The 18,501-nt window shown below is 38.3% G+C and overlaps 1 protein-coding gene across 3 annotated transcripts in view; it reads left to right on the top strand.

Moving 5' to 3' along the window:
* EFNA5 (ephrin A5) overlaps positions 1 to 18,501 on the top strand; it is a 553,489-nt gene that overhangs the window by 413,396 nt on the left and 121,592 nt on the right. For all 3 annotated transcript variants that reach the window (XM_077289986.1, XM_077289975.1, XM_077289994.1), the window contains exon 2: positions 16,590 to 16,882. In XM_077289986.1, coding sequence (XP_077146101.1) covers positions 16,590 to 16,882 — 293 coding nt within the window. The remainder of the gene's footprint in view (positions 1 to 16,589; positions 16,883 to 18,501) is intronic.

Here is an 18,501-nt window from a genome sequence, read left to right as displayed (position 1 = left end):
TCCGAATGGGTCATTGCCTTGAGTGACATATGGTGTCCGTCTGATGAATTCCCTCAATCCTAAGAATAATATTGATGTGAATTGAGCTGACTGTAGGTATTGTGTACTCGGTGCCCTTCAGAGAAAAATAAATGTTAGATCCAGAATAGCAAAGGCTCTATTCTTGCCTTGATTATTACAGAGATTAGAAAGGGGATAAAACTGGTTACTTGATCGGAAGTCTTGTTTTTGGTCCACTGGTGTCAGTTTTTGATTGTTTTGAAAACATGTCAATATATTATTCTGACATTATACAACTGGACGGTATGATAATAAATCTGTTTTCTTTTGAGGACCTAATAAATGTGTGTTTAAAGAAGAGTTTGGCATTATCTAGCATGGTGTGATGAAATGAGATAGGAATTAAACTCCGGGTCCAGTTACAATGTTTGCCAATTGCAGATCGGTGTTCATTTAGTTGCCTTTTTAGACAGGCCAACCACATTTCTGTGTGCACAGAATGATCGTTAAATTGATCATTCTGTGAGCATCTAATATCATGTTCTCAGCACCATATGTCCTGTCTACACAAGATGTAGTGCTGAGAACAGTGATTTTTAGCAAGATTAAAAATAATTTCATCCAATCAATGAGTATTTTGACTGATTAGACAATCGGATCAAGAGCGACCATTACTAGGAATGCTCATTCCCGATTATCGACGAGTGTAAACGATCTGGTAGTCTTGTCTACTGTTGGCCCATCATCTGCAAAGATGGCCTTAGCTTAAAAGCCATCAGGAGCATCCCAACTTCATAGTACATTGTTGCTAAAATGTGAAAAGATAACCTACCCCTAATGACATAGTCCACATGTATGTATTTCACAGCAACATTTTTTTTTTTTAAATGATGGCAAATACTGTGTATGCCCAATTTATGGTTGTTCTGGGTATAGTACCTATTAGAGGAAGGAACCTCAGCACCACAAAAGAAAATAAGACTGTAGGTCTTGCCTTGCTTAATCACACAATTTTTTAATATGAGGTTTAACAATGATAAATGTAAGGTTATACACATGGGAAGAAGGAATCAATATCACCATTACACACTGAACGGGAATCCACTGGGTAAATCTGACAGGGAGAAGGACTTGGGGATCCTAGTTAATGATAAACTTACCTGGAGCAGCCAGTGCCAGGCAGCAGCTGCCAAGGCAAACAGGATCATGGGGTGCATTAAAAGAGGTCTGGATACACATGATGAGAGCATTATACTGCCTCTGTACAAATCCCTAGTTAGACCGCACATGGAGTACTGTGTCCAGTTTTGGGCACCGGTGCTCAGGAAGGATATAATGGAACTAGAGAGAGTACAAAGGAGGGCAACAAAATTAATAAAGGGGATGGGAGAACTACAATACCCAGATAGATTAGCGAAATTAGTTGTCTTTTTTCTAGACTAAATAATCCTGAGGGGTGATCTAATAACCATGTATAAGTATATAAGGGGACAATACAAATATCTCGCTGAGGATCTGTTTATACCAAGGAAGGTGACGGGCACAAGTGGGCATTCTTTGCGTCTGGAGGAAAGAAGGTTTTTCCACCAACATAGAAGAGGATTCTTTACTGTTAGGGCAGTGAGAATCTGGAATTGCTTGCCTGAGGAGGTGGTGATGGCGAACTCAGTCGAGGGGTTCAAGAGAGGCCTGGATGTCTTCCTGGAGCAGAATAATATTGTATCATACAATTATTAGGTTCTGTAGAAGGACGTAGATCTGGGGATTTATTATGATGGAATATAGGCTGAACTGGATGGACAAATGTCTTTTTTCGGCCTTACTAACTATGTTACTATGTTACTTTGTTAATAGGACTGTGTTCTGGTCTTTCTCCTTCTAACATATTACCTTTTAGGTATCTTCAAAATTCAGCTTTTTCAAAAAGTTGCAAAATTAAACCAACACTAGCAGTAAAATGTGTGAAGAATTTCCTGCATGGGGCATGTAGACCAGAGCAGATAAGTGACCTAGGTGGCATTCTCAACACCATTTTATTCATCTATCTAGGGATGTGGTTTAAAGGGAACCTGTCACCCCCAAAATCGAAGATGAGCTAAGCCCACCAGCATCAGGGGCTTATCTACAGCATTCTGTAATGCTATAGATAAGCCCCCGATGTATCCTGAAAGATGAGAAAAAGAGGTTAGATTATACTCACCCAGGGGGGGTCCCACTGCGGTCCGGTCCGATGGGCGTCGCGGTCCGGGTCCAGCGCCTCCTATCTTCATAGGATGACGTCCTCTTCTTGTCTTCACGCTGTGGCTCCGGCGCAGGTGTACTTTGCCCTGTTGAGGGCAGAGCAAAGTACTGCAGTGCGCAGGCGCTGGGCCTCTCTGACCTTCCCCGACACCTGCGCACTACAGAATGCTGTAGATAAGCTCTTGATGCTGGTGGGCTTAGCTCATCTTCGATTTTTGGGGTGACAGGTTCCCTTTAAGGCATGATCCATCAAGCCAAAATTTTGGTGCAAAAAAATGAATTCACAGTAACCAACAGATAGTATGTAAATGTATGCAAACATCTTTATTAAATGCATCTTTGTTGATTAGAATAAAGTTAGACAGCATTGTCTGAAAATGCACCAAATTTATCATCCAACATGAGCCACTGAGATAAATTTGGCATGCCTCGTCTAACTCTAAGAGACACGATTCTAATTCTGTGCTCTTGTGTGTTTAACCCCTTGCACATGGCATAAATAAGGTCTCACCTCTGTTTTCGTCTCTGTAATTCCCGTTCAGTGTCTTTGCTGAGATTCACCTTGGAGCTGCAGGTTCTTCCCTGACACAATGTTTCCGAGTCTAAACTCTTTACATTGAGCTAACCTAATTTTATTCATCTGTGTAATTATGATGGAAGCAGGCCAATCCAAGGCAATAGTTTGGGCTCAACCTTTTTGGAGTTTTGTTCCAGTAGACTGGGTGAAGGAGGAAGGTTACAAGTAATAAGCCTCTCTGGCTGATTTGTAATGAACTAGTTATAAATGACCCGAGCTTTCATTGCTTCAGTACAAGATTACAAAGCAGCTTTAACCAAGTGCATGCAACCACATCTTATTTTGATCAGCTTTAACAGAACTATGGCTTGTAATTATCATAATCTAACAATTAGCCTGGCATCCGTTCTTGGTGTTTAATTACCCTGATAACCTGTAATTGAATAGCGAACTTAACAGCAAGATAAAAAAAGACAACTTTTGGTCTGTTCCAGGTAGGATCACTGCATCATTGTCCTCCGCCTGCTCAGTCGTGTTGTGTAGACACAGTATCACTTCCCCTGTTTTACATTCTGCCAGGATTTCGCCATCGGTGCTTGACCTTGACTATTAATCTTAGTGTTAGCGGAGCTTCTGCACATCGCTCAGGTTGTAGCATATGTGCAAATCAAACTAGGAAGAACAAACAGATTTTAATTTGCATGTAATGAGGGTTATGTGCCCGTCTGTATGCAAGTTCGTGATTATATTTACTTCTACCTTATACATCTGTCTTCATTTTTTATTAATCATATTCCCAACTTTCATGTCATTATTATCTCTAAAATTAGTGTTTTTTTATTTGTTCACATGTATTGTACTATACAACTTTTATTCACTTTCTCTGTATATATAACTTTATACATGTGGATGTAAGCCATAGATGCCTCTATCAATGAGATCTAAAGCAACTGAAAGTGTCTAAGCTGATCAACGTCATTAATTTATTCTGTTATTTATCAGTGGGAGCATAAAGTCAGGTATCTGCTAGAATGTGGTTGTGAGTTCATGGCAAGCAATCTATTGGAAACTTCCAGGTACAACATATACTGGACAGTGAAGGAAAAGAAGTTCCAGCACCTAAAGTGCTGGATGAATGCTGATGTAAGAGAACCACTCAAAAAGAGTGAACATCAACTTGCAGAGCATGAACATAAGGGAATTTCCTGGACATATTAGATGGGTTTGTGCACCCAAAGGAGGTTCATGTTGTTTTGGAAGATGAGGGCAGTTTTTACTGTGGTATCTGGTAAAAGGACAGGTCCTTTTTAATGTTTATGTTCATGTTTCAAGGAGTTGTCTGCTTTTTCAGAGGAAAAGCTAATTACAAGCTATCCCACACATTTGACCGCAGCGATCAGCTGTAGTTAAGTGTCCAATGTCCCTGCAGCGCCACCACAGGGGAACTGAAGCATTACAAAGCTACGATTTCAATTAATGGCAACTTTCTGTCTGATACAAAGACATTCACAGGACCTCTAGAGGGAGAGAAGAGCTACTATTAGTAGCTACTGTACATTCTGGCTAACGGATGAGTGTCCTGAACAGGGGATAGAGCCATAACTTGTATTACTACTCATAGATGTCTTACTAGGGAGTGCTGAAATTAAAGAGGTTGTCCAGTATTTTAACATTGGTGACCTATCATCAGTATAGTAACGAAAAAAACCTAGCACTCAACTTGATGCTTAAAGTGAAGAATTTATTTGTAGTAGATTGTTGGGTACTACAAATAAATTCTTCACTTTAAGCATCAAGTTGAGTGCTAGGTTTTTTTCGTTATTGTATCAAGGTGTGGGAGCCTACCTAAGCACCTTCCTACCAGTAGTGCACACGCTTCTTTTTCCTTACTATCATCAGTATAGGTCATAGGTCATCAATGTCTGATCGATGGGGGTACAACACCTAATCTCAGTGTCAACGGCAGCCGGAACTCCTCAATTGTGGGGCTGACGGAATTGTGGCTATGGCCGGCTACTGCACATCCACTCCCTATTCAAATCAATAGGATGTGTCCAGGCCGTGACCTCCATAGAGTTGATGGAGCTGCAATATGTAGCTCCGTAACTTGGCAGCACCGACTGCTACCAACTCCAGAAACAGCTGATCAGCGTGGGTGCCGGGTGTCGCAAACCCCATCCATCAATCTATTGGTAATACAAGTTATGGTGATAGGAATTACATGGGTGGAATATGTAGCAGTGTTTTTAGGGCTACTAAATACTTGGATACTTTTTAAGATGAATTCAATCATAAAGAACGCACCTCCGGGTATATCAGATTAGCCCCCGAGTGATGGATAATCATACCTCTTTGTATCGCTACATCCCCCTGAGTGCTAATAGTTTAGCGACAGACTTCTATATTACAGCTCCCCATACATCATTGTAAGCCACAGTCTGCAGGTACATGGGAACAAACGGCAAAACTGGCAGAAGCTGGGGAATGGGAAATATATTGCATTTTGTATCCAAATTATCATAATTAGATTTCCGAATCTTTGATGAACTATTGTATTATTTCACAGAAAATACAAAACCATGATTATAAAATAAGCCATTAAATATGATCATTGAAGGGTTTTATAGTCCTCATTTCTATGGTTAAACAGGGGAGAAACAAATTAATACAAAGCAAATGATTATTCCTATATAGTTAGAGAGGTGATATACCCTATGTGCAGAAATGCAATTGATGCAAATAAATGCAGAAAACCTGTATATAAACGATTTATTGAAATATAAAGGATGTATCAGCAAAGGAGCAGCTAGAATTCATGCTGTACACAAGTGTCTGGCCAATGATTTCCATATAGATGAGCTCTTTTCATGTGAACTAATAATTATTTAGCATCTTGCGGGAACTGATGCACACTTACAGATACCACTTTTGTTTTGTTTAGTTGTTCTAGCCTAGTAATCTAATATTTCGGGACATTTTATTAAAATGTGCTCTTATAGTGTAAAGCACTTGACTTCTATTATGTTCTTTGGTTGTTTTCTTATACAACCATCCTAAGAATTAATGGCTCAAATATCGGCAAAAAGAGCCCTGTGACTTTGTATTACGTGAGTTTCCGTATAGTCCATTCATGTGTTGGCTCAAATTGCCCCTATGATTCTGTGTATTAAGTGTGCCGCCATATAGTACATTGATATTATACCGTGTACGCCTCCAAATGCAATTATTCGAGGGGAGAACTCCATGGCAGGAAATGTACAGTTCTACAATATTTTTATAACGTATTCTTATTCATTTTTTTACATCGTTTTTTGCTATAACTTATAGAAAAAATGTATCTCATTGATTTTTCTACTTATTGTTAATATGAAATTTCAGATTTCTTGTAAATGGTACATAAGCTTTAGGAAATATTTACCTGTCCGTGTCCGTTTGTTACACTCATTCTTTGCCCACTTGTTGGTCTGAGTTGAGAAGTACTTTTAGAAAGGGATATGCAATGCGTTATGGAATTTGATCTGCTCTTCCTCAATAGCCAGATGCTATGGAGATGTCCTGAATACAGATTTTAATTTACCAGGTCTTAATGAGTATTGTAACTGAGACAGAAAGTTAAATGGAATTACCATGACCTTGAGATCATGCTGATAAAAGCACAAAGATCGTCTTGCAATGGATAAAATGTTCCTAGTACAGTATTATTTGAGGTTGTGCTTGTATTACCAAGCAACTCATTTCAATGATTTAGCTTCTTATTAGTCATAATTAGATTGTGATTATTTCTTTTACTGAAATTTGTATCATTAAAATAATTTTCTCAGAATATGACACACTAATCCTGCCTTTTATTTATAGTTCATTACTTGCATTTAGTAACAGGGGACAAAGTGTTATGGCGGCAGACACGTTCTGATTGGCAGGACTGATTTAGACCATATTTAATTGTCTGTATTCCAGACTTGGACCCAATATGGATACACAAATCTGTGCTTATTTAAGTTCTATAAAATTATATGGCCCGAAGTCCCACTTATAACATTATAAAACACAGTGAGTTAAACAATGAATATAATAACCCAAGAATGTAACGTGTGTATAAGGTGCCACTTTATTAATTTCATGCTCCTTGATTGGATCCCTTGAGCTTGTGTTCTGTGGTCGGCTTGTTTTTACACCGAGCCACAGGAGACACACCTTTTAGCTGAGTGTTTGGGTTCTGCTATTGTGGCTGTAATCTGTCTAGCTTAACAGAAGTGTTTTAATTTGTCTGCCTATCACCTTTTGAATGCAGCTTTATATTCTGTCCCCCTGCTGGCATTTACGGCTGGTGATAGATTCGTTTGCATATGCAGGCATGGTATTGAGCCAGTCTGTGAGATTCCAGCTAAGAGTTTTTGCTTTACTGTTTCTTTGCTATACTTTCTTCTTTCTTTTGTTTATCATTAAGAAGTAGGCATTAGGAGGCACTATTTGTTATTAGTACTTTCTTCATTCTTTGTTTGTTTTTTGGTTATTTACTTTATTCATTCTGGGACCTGTCCTTTGTTCAGTACACTTCTCCTTTTGTAGATAATTCACACTCTGCTCTGCCTTCTGGTTCTTAAGATGAAACGTGAAACAAGACGATGGGCTTTAAGGCAGTTAGGTCCAAGCTACAATTTCCTAGTCTATGGTTAGGGCTATCTCTGCACTTGCAGGCACCATTGGGAACTGCAGAGTCAGGATATCTAATCTGTACAGGAACCATCAGCGTCAGTTGCAGTTTTTAGTATATAACCTACATTCTATTTTCCTGAGTGAGTTACTACACAGGCATAACAATCGACTGGTATCTGAACCAGCGCTTGCAAAAATATTTACTATCTTGCCAGATGACGCTGCGGTGAGAAAACGGACACCCTCTACTTGCCAAAAGTGGAATAATAATACATTTATCTGTAGATTTTGCCGTCTTTTTCTTCCTTGCGTTAATCAAAGCAAATCATGCTTGTTGTTCCAGCTCCAAAGCTTTGATAAAGATCGCCATTGCCATCGAAACGCGTCGCTCTCAGTCCCAGTGTGCACTATAGTGCTGTCTAATAGCTTACCATGTTTTAAAGAATCCAAATAAATTTGAAGTATTTTAACTAAGGAGCTGGAACAACAAGCGTGCTTTTTTCCATATATTCACGTCCCATCAGGACGGAGTTCCACTCTCCTTCTGCAGGATCGGTGAGCTGGCTTTTTTCTTTTTTTCCTTTTCTGATTAATCAAAGCACAATAGTCCTTACATTAGTGTTTGCTTTCAATACTTGTTTTGTGATACATTGTTTATTTAGTTGGATGTACAGTTGTTTCCTTTTATTTTGGCCTTTCTGTGACTGGTGACTTTATAGCTGATTGGGAATATGTGACATGGTGACTTTCTGTGACTTCGAAATCAGGTAGTCAGTGGCTTTCACACTTATCATTATCAAGAATAATGACCTTTCTAGTCATCTCTTCTTTCCTTGAAAGACAGTAGGATCACTATTACTTTTTCCATAGCATGAAACTTATTTCAGTTATAATGAATTGCAATATTATCTCATTATTTTTGTATTAAAATTTAATAATTTCATAGAATTCTTTAATAATTTCATTTGATGCACCGGCTGCAAATTATTTTAGGCGGAATCTCTTCCATTTAAAAATGTTAATCTGTCTTTTAATTATATATGCAAAGGAAAAGTCTAGTATAGTTATGGATAATTCTGTGAGAATTTGATTAATGAGTCATTCTGTCTGTTGAATGAGCAAACATTTGGGAAGGTTACGTTTCTGCCACGTCTAGCAGCTGTAAAGGGTAAAGGTCAGTCAATGAACATTTACTGTATGTATTACTGACTTCCACCTGTGGATCCCGGAAACTCAAAACTTCCTATCATTATGAGTTTGGAAAGAAGTGTGTGAAATAGAATTATCAAAGCTTCATAAAAATCTCCCCTAACAAAAGAAAATGAAAAAGTTGATTCTTATAATGTTATATGTTGCTCATATTAATATCTCAATATTAAATTAAATTATATGTGTGTGTGTGTATATATATATATATATATAATGTATGTACTGTGTGTGTATATATATATATATATATATATATATATATATATATATATATATATATATATATATATATATATATATATATATATATATATAATAAAATATTACAGATGCAACATCTGCATGGCTCTAACGTGTATGTTTGAGATAGGGAAATCATATAATGAGTCCCAAGGGCTACAGGGTCTGATGTGTTCATAAAAATGTGCAATAAATTGGTGCACAAAATATGTTGTAAATGATTTGGATGATTGTTAAGATTTGCTGAAAAATTGTTAAAGGGAACCTATCATTAGAAAATATTGTTTTAATCATTTTTTTGTTAAATGTATTTTTTAAATATATTGTGCAATAGTATTTTTTGCATATAATATTATTATTTTTTATTTTTAGAGCATCATTGATTCCATTATGCTATGACAAGATGTATTAAAAATAAAAAGTAGCCACTGGAGGTTTCTTAGACTCTAACTTCCTGTTGTTTCAGGAAACAAAATGTATACTATTTTAAAGATTTGAACATTATAACTATCTTTTGTATTGAAGTATCTATTAGGCCGGGATCACACATGCGAGAAACACGTCCGTGTCTCGCATGTGAAACCCAAGCTCTGGCTCTGGCACTGTGGAGCGGAGCGTGCGGCCGCATAGGAACACATGGAGCTGCACGCTCCGCTCCGGAGTGCCGGTGCCACAGCTTGCTTTTAACCACCGAGACTCGGCCGTATCTCGCACCAGTGTGTCTCCGGCCTTAAGTCTGTACAAGGGTCATGATGAATAGAGGAGGAGCAGGGTCAGGTGTGACATCGCCTATTTTGATTGGTGGGTCTTGAATTATCAGCTGTGTGCAGAAATGTTACCTGTTTTTTTAAAGCCTGCCTCTGCTGGTAATGAGTATGCTGAAAGGAAAGGAAACTCCAAAAGTGCATCAGTGGCCAGTGTAAAAATTCCAAGATTTTAAATTTTGTTTTACTTAATAAAGATTGTGACATGAAAAAAAACATTGCCAAAAATGTTTAAAGGTACATGAAAGAGGAAAACCTGACTAGATTATTTTCTGATGATAGCTTTCCTTCTGTACTAACACTCATTATCTATAGCACAACACAGCTTCCACTATCTGTCACGATATTCAGCAATCTATAACAAGGAGGTGGAGATAATTACTACACTGTATGGACAAAAGTTTTGGGACACCTACACATTACACCTTAAAGGGAACCTATCACCCCGTTTTTTAAAGATTAGATAAAAATAGTGTGAAATAGGGGCAGAGCTGGGCTTTACATTAGTGCCTTTTTGGTGCCTTTACACCCCCGTTAGGCTGCCGAAATACCTTTGTGAAGTGGCCGTTTTGTCCTGTCACTCAAGTTGGTCAGGTCGGATGGGCGTGGTCACAGCGCTGTTTTTCCCCCAGATCAGGCTCATCATTACGTTGGTGGCGTAGTGGTGTGCGCATGTCCAAAGAGAAGATCCACTGCCCAGGAGATTCAAAACAGCGCGGTCTTCGCTATTCGCCGTTTACCGGTGGGCGCGGCCATCTTTCCTGTGGCCGCGCGTGCGCAGTTGGAGCGCTCTGCTGCCCGGGGCTTCAGGAAAATGGCCGCCGCGATCTCCATCTGCGCACGCGCGGAATCCCACGTAAACGGCGAATAGCGAAGACCGCGCTGTTTTGAATCTCCTGGGCAGTGGATCTTCTCTTTGGACATGTGCACACCACTACGCCACCAACGTAATGATGAGCCTGATCTGGGGGAGAAACAGCGCTGTGACCACGCCCATCCGACCTGACCAACTTGAGTGACAGGACAAAACGGCCACTTCACAAAGGTATTTCGGCAGCCTAACGGGGGTGTAAAGGCACCAAAAAGGCACTAATGTAAAGCCCAGCTCTGCCCCTATTTCACACTATTTTTATCTAATCTTTAAAAAACGGGGTGATAGGTTCCCTTTAAGGATCTTTTATGACATCCCATTCTACATCTATAGACATTAATGTGCAGTCTGTCACCGTTTGCAGCTATTACAGCTTCAATTCCTCTGGGAATATATTTTACATGATTTTGGAGTGAATCTGTGGAAATTTGTGCCCATTCATCCAGAAGATGAATTTCTCTCTTTTTTTTTTTTTTTTTTTTAAAGAAAACCTGTTATATTATACTTGCTGACCTAACTGTGAGTTACATAGTAGAGCTGAAAATGCTCAACAGACTGTAATTAGAGATGAGCAAAGGCGAACTGTAAAGTTTCGGGTTCGTACCCGACACCGACGTGTCTGATTCTGAACTCCAAACACGGATTTTTCCCGGAAGTCAATTTTTAGTGTTCGGAGTTCGGATACCGAGGGGAGAGAGAGGCAAGGAGAGAGAGGGCCTTTTGTAGCCCCTAGTCCTTAGCCTGACCATTTTACAGCACCAAAATCGGAGTCTTCCTTGACTTCTATGTGGATAGGGTTCAAGTTTGGGTACAGTTCTAGTACCTGAACCGAAATTTTGAACTAAAGTTTGCTCGAACCTGACAAACTCTAATGGTCTGCTCATCCCTAATTGTTATTCATAGGTTAATGGAAATACTAACAATTTAACATGCAATACATTTAAGAAAACTTACATAACTAGAGTGCAAGGCACAATATCTTTGGAAAAATGTGTTTAAGTTTAATTCAATAGTAATTAAAATTAAACAATGTTAAGACAAAAAATACCACAGACCAGTGGGTAGTGACATTATTCCCTCACAAGTAGGTACAAAAAAGGTTAAATTAGAGGACATGAAAAGTTCATGTATAATAGTCAGCAATATTGAAAATGGATACTTCAATAGAGACTGGATCCAAAAATAGCAAATGTCAAACATATAATATGTAGATGGACCAAAGCCAAAAAATATCCAAGAATGGAGAAAGATGTCAGATATAAGTAAATATAAATAAGAATGCACAGTGGCATATAAGGGACCTTACAAGTCCAGTAGGTGGTCCTACTTAGTGATTGACAATAATTTCTGTATGCCCTGTTATATAGGGAAAGCAGAGATAATATCTATATGTCCTGCCCTCCATCACACAGAAAGCGATGCCAATAAAGGACTTGCATGGCGAAGTAGATTATACATATACACGAACGACTGTGAGTCAGTGAATAGGACCCTGAAGCACAGAAAGTGCAGAGATTATAATGTATAAAAGAGAATACACAAGGAACTATATTTGTTGGGATGCTAATTTATTTTTGACTACAGGACCAAAATTCACACAGTCACATTTTTCTTCACTTTGTGACAACAGCACTGATAAGAAATATTATACAGTTTTACAGATGTCCACTTTCAAACTGAAACATACCATGACCCCTTTTTAATCTTTGTTTACGCAAAGAACTTTGGTTGTCAATGTGACTGCTGGTGAAAGAAGATCAATTAGCTGATAGTGAAGGAGGTCACTGAACAAGGGTTACTGTATCATCAATATAACTGATGGATTAAGGAGCTGCCATGAACCATGATTTGGATGTAATATATAATTTGGGGTTTCAGAGGTTCCGCTAATAAGCTTTATGCCTCATTAATCTTCATATGAACTTTCATCACATTAAATGTTTTGGAGATTTGTAAATGTAAAGTATGTGCTTCTAGAGAATTACACCACTAACCTAAAAGTGGACACTTTGTTAGAGAACATTCAGACGAATAGACTGACTGAAAAGACTTATTTTGTTTCATTACACATAAAAACTTTGTGAAATTCCTATTCATGACAAAATGATACAATATTCTACTGATTTGTGTGATTAATGACTATACATGATGTCAGTTGTCTGGAATTCCTTTTGTGTTGGGCTTAGGCTAATTTCACACTAGCGTTTAGCCGGGCTGCGGAAGGATGCGGACTTCCTCCGTGAAGCTCCGCCCTCTGCCTTGCTGCTGTATGCTGATGCCGCCGCATGCATCGTTTTGATGGTGCGGCATCTGCATGTAATTGCAACTTGTTGCGTTTGGTGCAGGTCATCGCAACATCAAAACGACGCATGCGGCAGCATCCGCATACAGCAGCATGGCCTGCCTACCCAATGTTAAAGATAGGGTGTGCACACCGCATGCAGCTGTAGGCGGAGCTGAATGAAGAGGTGCGGCAGTGGGCAGAGCTTCACGGAGGAAGTCCACATCCCTCCGCAGCCCGGCTAAACGCTAGTGTGAAACTAGCCTTAAGAATATCTTATTACAATTTTAAAAAGTATGTGCATGCCAATATGAGCATCTTCTAATACAACATTGAGATGCATTAGTGGTGGTGGTCTCTGAGTCAAGTCACCCTCTGATTACTAAAGCAAAGAGTCTAAACTGTAGCACTTCTGCTTCATGGGACTTCACTGAGAAATTTCCATAGGGGAAGGTTTATCACATAATACACACTGACTCATCGCAGAAAGAGTAGCATTAGCATTGAACCATAAATGCCTCTTCTAAATAACAATCCTACAAGTCATAAAGGTGGCCATACACAAGAGAATTATAGCTTTATGGCCTCTATGCACATTAGATGGCAGTCTGAATGATGCTTCGGACGATCGGCCGACAGCCATCTCTCCCATACACAGGAGTGCTCATTTGGCTAAGCATGACTCTGTTAATGGTTTTCTCATAAATAACAGACATTTTATCTGGTGGCTTATCTCCAGGAGAACTGAGGGATTGGCAGTCAAAAATGCATATGTCCAATTGATATCTTGTGCGACAATCAGCAGGCTGGCCATACACATTATACTGTCGGCCAAACCCATCGATATCGGTGGGTACAGTTGGTATTAGCCTAATGTATATGGAAGACTTAAGACATCAACCATCTAATGTACGTGGAAATGTCCTAAGTAGAGATGGTACAGACCCCCAACTCTACTGTTCGGGTTTGCCCATCTCTACTTAGGACACTTCCACGTAGAGTTGGGGGTCCGTACCAAGCACCTACTGTTCGGGCATGGACTTCCATGTTACTGTTCCAGTTTGGCACCCCCAACTCTGGGTGTTTCTCGTGCGGTCATGTGCATGACCGCACGAGAAACGCTGTTGGCCCTGATTGGCGGTAAAATCATTGCCGCCGGACAGAGAGCCACGGTTCCCACACTGTCAAATGACAGCATGACCCCGCAACTGTGATCAGAGGTAAAAAATTTACCTCCGGTCACTGAAGTCGTCTGATGGGACTATTACTCCCATCAGCCTACGCCTGCTGCCGCTAGTAACAGCGAGAGCAGGCAGTGGCTGATGAAAGTATTTATCAGCCGGCGCCTGAGATATAAATAAATAATTAAAAATTTTAAAAAGCGTGGGTTCCCCTGTATTTTTGATAAACAGGCTGGTTGTCAAAAATAGGGGGACCCAACGCCATTTTTTTTATTATTGAAATAATTTAAAAAAATGGTGTGGGGACCCCTCTATTCTTAATAATCAGCCTTGCTTGTAATTATCCTTTCTTGGAGTATGTGCACATGGAGTCTTTTTGCTGAGTTTTTGACAGTAGAAATTGAGTAGAAGCAGAGTTTTTGAGAAATGTTGAGATCTGGAGAAGGATTCGTAGCTTTTCTGCAAAGTTTCTGCTCCAGAAACGCCTCAAAAAACTCCATGTGCACATAGCCTCGGAAAGTTGTTTTGAGGGGTTCTTCATTTCCTAAAGCAGTTCAAAGAGATTTTTCAAGCATTTTTGGCGAGTTGGTGAGTTTTCCTGAAGCGTTTTTTTTCCAGCCTTTTGATTGGACAGTGCTTTTTGTATTTCTTTATTTTCAAGGAGGAGACAGTACATGCACCTCCTTTTCTACCCCCAGGCATGTTCTAAAACCTGAAATGGCAGAAAAACACTCAAACGTCTGAACGTATGAAGTAGTTTTAAAATAGAAATGAATAGTTAGGCTTTCAAGCATTTTTTGAGCAATTTTTCTGGCATTTTTGGAGACTTCTCTGCCAATAAAGGAGTTGTTGATTTGAATGTTTTTCTATATAAATTTTACACAGTAAGTCTACTCTTTCATACATAAGCTTTAACAATAAACCAATTAGATGAATTAAACTAGCTAAATTATTTCGACTGACAATTTTGGCATAAATTAAAATGGCCAAAGGTTTGCTTTCCAAAATGTCACGCAGTCTTTTGAGTGGAAAACCATTTGTTCTACAAATGTCCAGTCTGTCTTTGCTGGAATATATATTTAATGCATTTTTTCTCTTCGCAATGCCTTGGGTGGGCTTTAAATTTCAGTCCTAATTTATCATTCATAGCACATCGGTGTCAAATGTCACAAAAATGACACTTGCAAATTCTCAAGTATAGCATGTCGGAAAATGCTTTATAATAATTAAAGAAAAAAACCCATTTGGGCTAGACTACCTAAGGCTACAATGATCGTCTGGCTCTTGTTCAGAGCTGTCAGGTTAGCACGAGCGCTATTAATTCATATCCCAGAATCCTTTTTATCATAAAGCTGCAGATTCTTTACTGTGTAGTTTGGCAGTGAAACTGCATTGCTCTTACCTTTCTTGTAAATGCTGTACAAGACCTTGTATATGTACCAGAAATAAGTGCCAGCAATGTGTAACTATGTAAATATGGCTGTCCTCATGTCATAAATCATAGTAAATAGCTAGAACCTGGCTTGGTATTGCAATATATACTGTGTCCATATAGTGTAAATATTGTTCATGATAAATTACTATTATTATTATTATTATTATTATTATTATTATTATTATTATTTTCTAAGAATGAAATTACGGTAGTCATTAAATATAGACAGATATTGGCCATAGATTAAAATAAATATATGTTAAAGAATATTGCAATTATTATTTTTTTATTAATAATAATACATATCTATTTCTTAAAGAAAATACAATGATATTATTATTTATTATTCTTAAAATAAATATCTATTATTTCAAGAATATTACAGCTATATTAATTATATAATAATAAAATAAATATTCTTTCAAGAATATTTCAATTGTATGATTATTATTAAAATAAATATCTATACCTTCAAGAATATTACAATTATATTATTATACATTTCTATACCTTCAATATATTACAATTATAATATTTCAATAAATATCTATTCCTTCAAGAATATTACAATAATAATAATAACAATAATAATAATAATCTATTTTAATATTCTTTAAGGAATACTTTTATATATGTATATAATAATACAATTAATATTATTTTTTAAACTTTTGCTTAATACTTGTCTGTATTTAACTATTTATTTTTGTCCCTAGTATTATTTTTTATTACATTGTACAGTTAATATAGTTATATTTTCTTGCGCGGGGGCATAATTTCATAATGAATTTTGCCTTTATCTACCTTCTGACGTGTCATTGTACCTGACCTTATTCACTTCCACTAGAATGAAGGGACGTACTGCTCATATTAGAGTCCTATCAGTTTCAATGATAATACAATCAGCATAGCTTAGAGCTATGAAAATCCCTAAGTAGTGCTGATTTGATATGTAGATTGTGAGAGCAGTGGCCCCTTTTTTTTCATGGTGTCAGTGGGGGTCTTACCTCAGTAGGCCTCTATGAACCCAATTCCCTGACAGATTTCAATGACATTTCAGTAACTAGATAAAGGTAAATCACAAGTTAGTTTTGATTAAAAATGTAATATGTATTTAAGAGCTTCTAATACGTAAAAGCTATAAATCCACTTACAATATTAACCCTTTCTTTTTATTTCCTTCTGTAATGGCAGGTTTATGAGAGGTGACTACCACATTGATGTCTGTATCAATGACTATCTAGATGTATTCTGCCCTCATTATGAAGACTCCGTGCCTGAAGATAGAACTGAAAGATACGTTTTATTCATGGTGAACTTTGATGGCTACAGCTCCTGTGATCACACATCCAAAGGCTTCAAAAGATGGGAGTGCAATCGACCCCACTCTTCCAATGGACCTCTAAAGTTCTCAGAAAAATTCCAACTCTTCACTCCTTTCTCATTAGGATTTGAATTTAGACCAGGAAGAGAATATTACTATATATGTGAGTACAATCTATCCTATTTTATTTCTTTTCTCTCAGTGTTTAAATTTGCTTTTTTTTTTTTTAACAGATAATGGTAACCCATGGTCAATGTAAGCTGAAGTTTTAGGAATGACCTTAATCTTGTTCATCAAAATTAAAGAGCTGGCCTGCTATGCACAGGTTTATCACTACACAGATTGTTATAATATTATTTTGATACATGTACCAATATAAAATTATGATGTATATAACAAAATGGGCATAGGGCTAGCTCAGAAATTACACAATATGCTTTAGAAGTGGCATGGTACCTTTTCAGGGTGTCCTCAAAGATCCAGTTCTTAACTTGTCTGGTTAATAAAACCCATTTTGTAAGAGTCTAAGATTGTGCTCTCCATCCAGGTGCTCAAAAAATGTGAGAGGTGAAGGACAAGACGTGCACTCTCGCTAGTGCTGGTGCAGACTGAACATGGAGGGATACTCCAGACTATAATCCTGTACAACAACAGTCGCACTCAATAAAGGAGTTTTTAGAACTTTCGTTAATCAAAAAACGTGATTTCTTTATTGTGAACAAACACCAAAATGAGGGTATCACCGCAGTGTTTCAAGGTAGGTAACGTTTCGACCCACAGGGTCTTTCTCAAACCTTACTTTCAGTGGTAGATACCAAGAGGAGGGCATAAATCCCTGTAGAGATGCAGAAGTCCCGTTAGGGGCTGTAATATGAGAGTATCCGATGTCTGCGGTGGTGGTGTGTGACATATTACATATTACAGCCCCTAACGGGACTTCTGCATCTCTACAGGGATTTATGCCCTCCTCTTGGTATCTACTACTGAAAGTAAGGTTTGAGAAAGACCCTGTGGGTCGAAACGTTACCTACCTTGAAACACTGCGGTGATACCCTCATTTTGGTGTTTGTTCACAATAAAGAAATCACGTTTTTTGATTAACGAAAGTTCTAAAAACTCCTTTATTGAGTGCAACTGTTGTTGTACAGGCAAAAAATGTGAGAGGCGCCACACAAAAAGTGCACATGGATGTGGGCTATCAAAATCTCCTCCAAAAGGAGAAGTGCCCTCAAAAAAACTTTCTCATCTCTCTGGTGCAGTCCAGAAAGTCACAACAACAGCCAGGGGTCAGTGACCACCCCTCATCAAAGCTTGGAAAGAACCTATCATTCTCCCAGCAACCACCTAAGGTGCCATCCTAGGTGAACTGAGAACCAGTCTAGTTCTCAGTCAGCATAGTCAAGGTATTACACAGGGCATGAAACCTGATGGCCACACACATCCTCCCAGGGAATTCATCTATGAGAGAACCGCATCCCAACAAGTCCTTGTGATGGACACAGTGAAAAGTGGTCCCCATGTTTTTGATCTTGTGAGTTAGGGCCCTCTGAGGATGACTATATAAGTCTGAAGCTTCCAACCAATCTGCATCTGTGTGTCCATCCTATATCAATAAACCAAGCCAAAACCACCCATAAGAAGCAAAGCTAAATTTGCTCCTAGTCATTTGCCTGATTCTAAATATTATTTTAGGCATATTAATTTTTTTTTAAATAATTGCTTTGGGGGAACTAGCTTGTACATGACAGAAGCAGCCTATTAATTTATCTGCCAACGGTGTAA

The sequence above is a fragment of the Ranitomeya variabilis genome, chromosome 1 (genome assembly GCF_051348905.1).
Source record: "Ranitomeya variabilis isolate aRanVar5 chromosome 1, aRanVar5.hap1, whole genome shotgun sequence".
Lineage (NCBI taxonomy): Eukaryota > Metazoa > Chordata > Amphibia > Anura > Dendrobatidae > Ranitomeya > Ranitomeya variabilis.
This window is presented reverse-complemented; position numbering and strand designations above follow the sequence as displayed.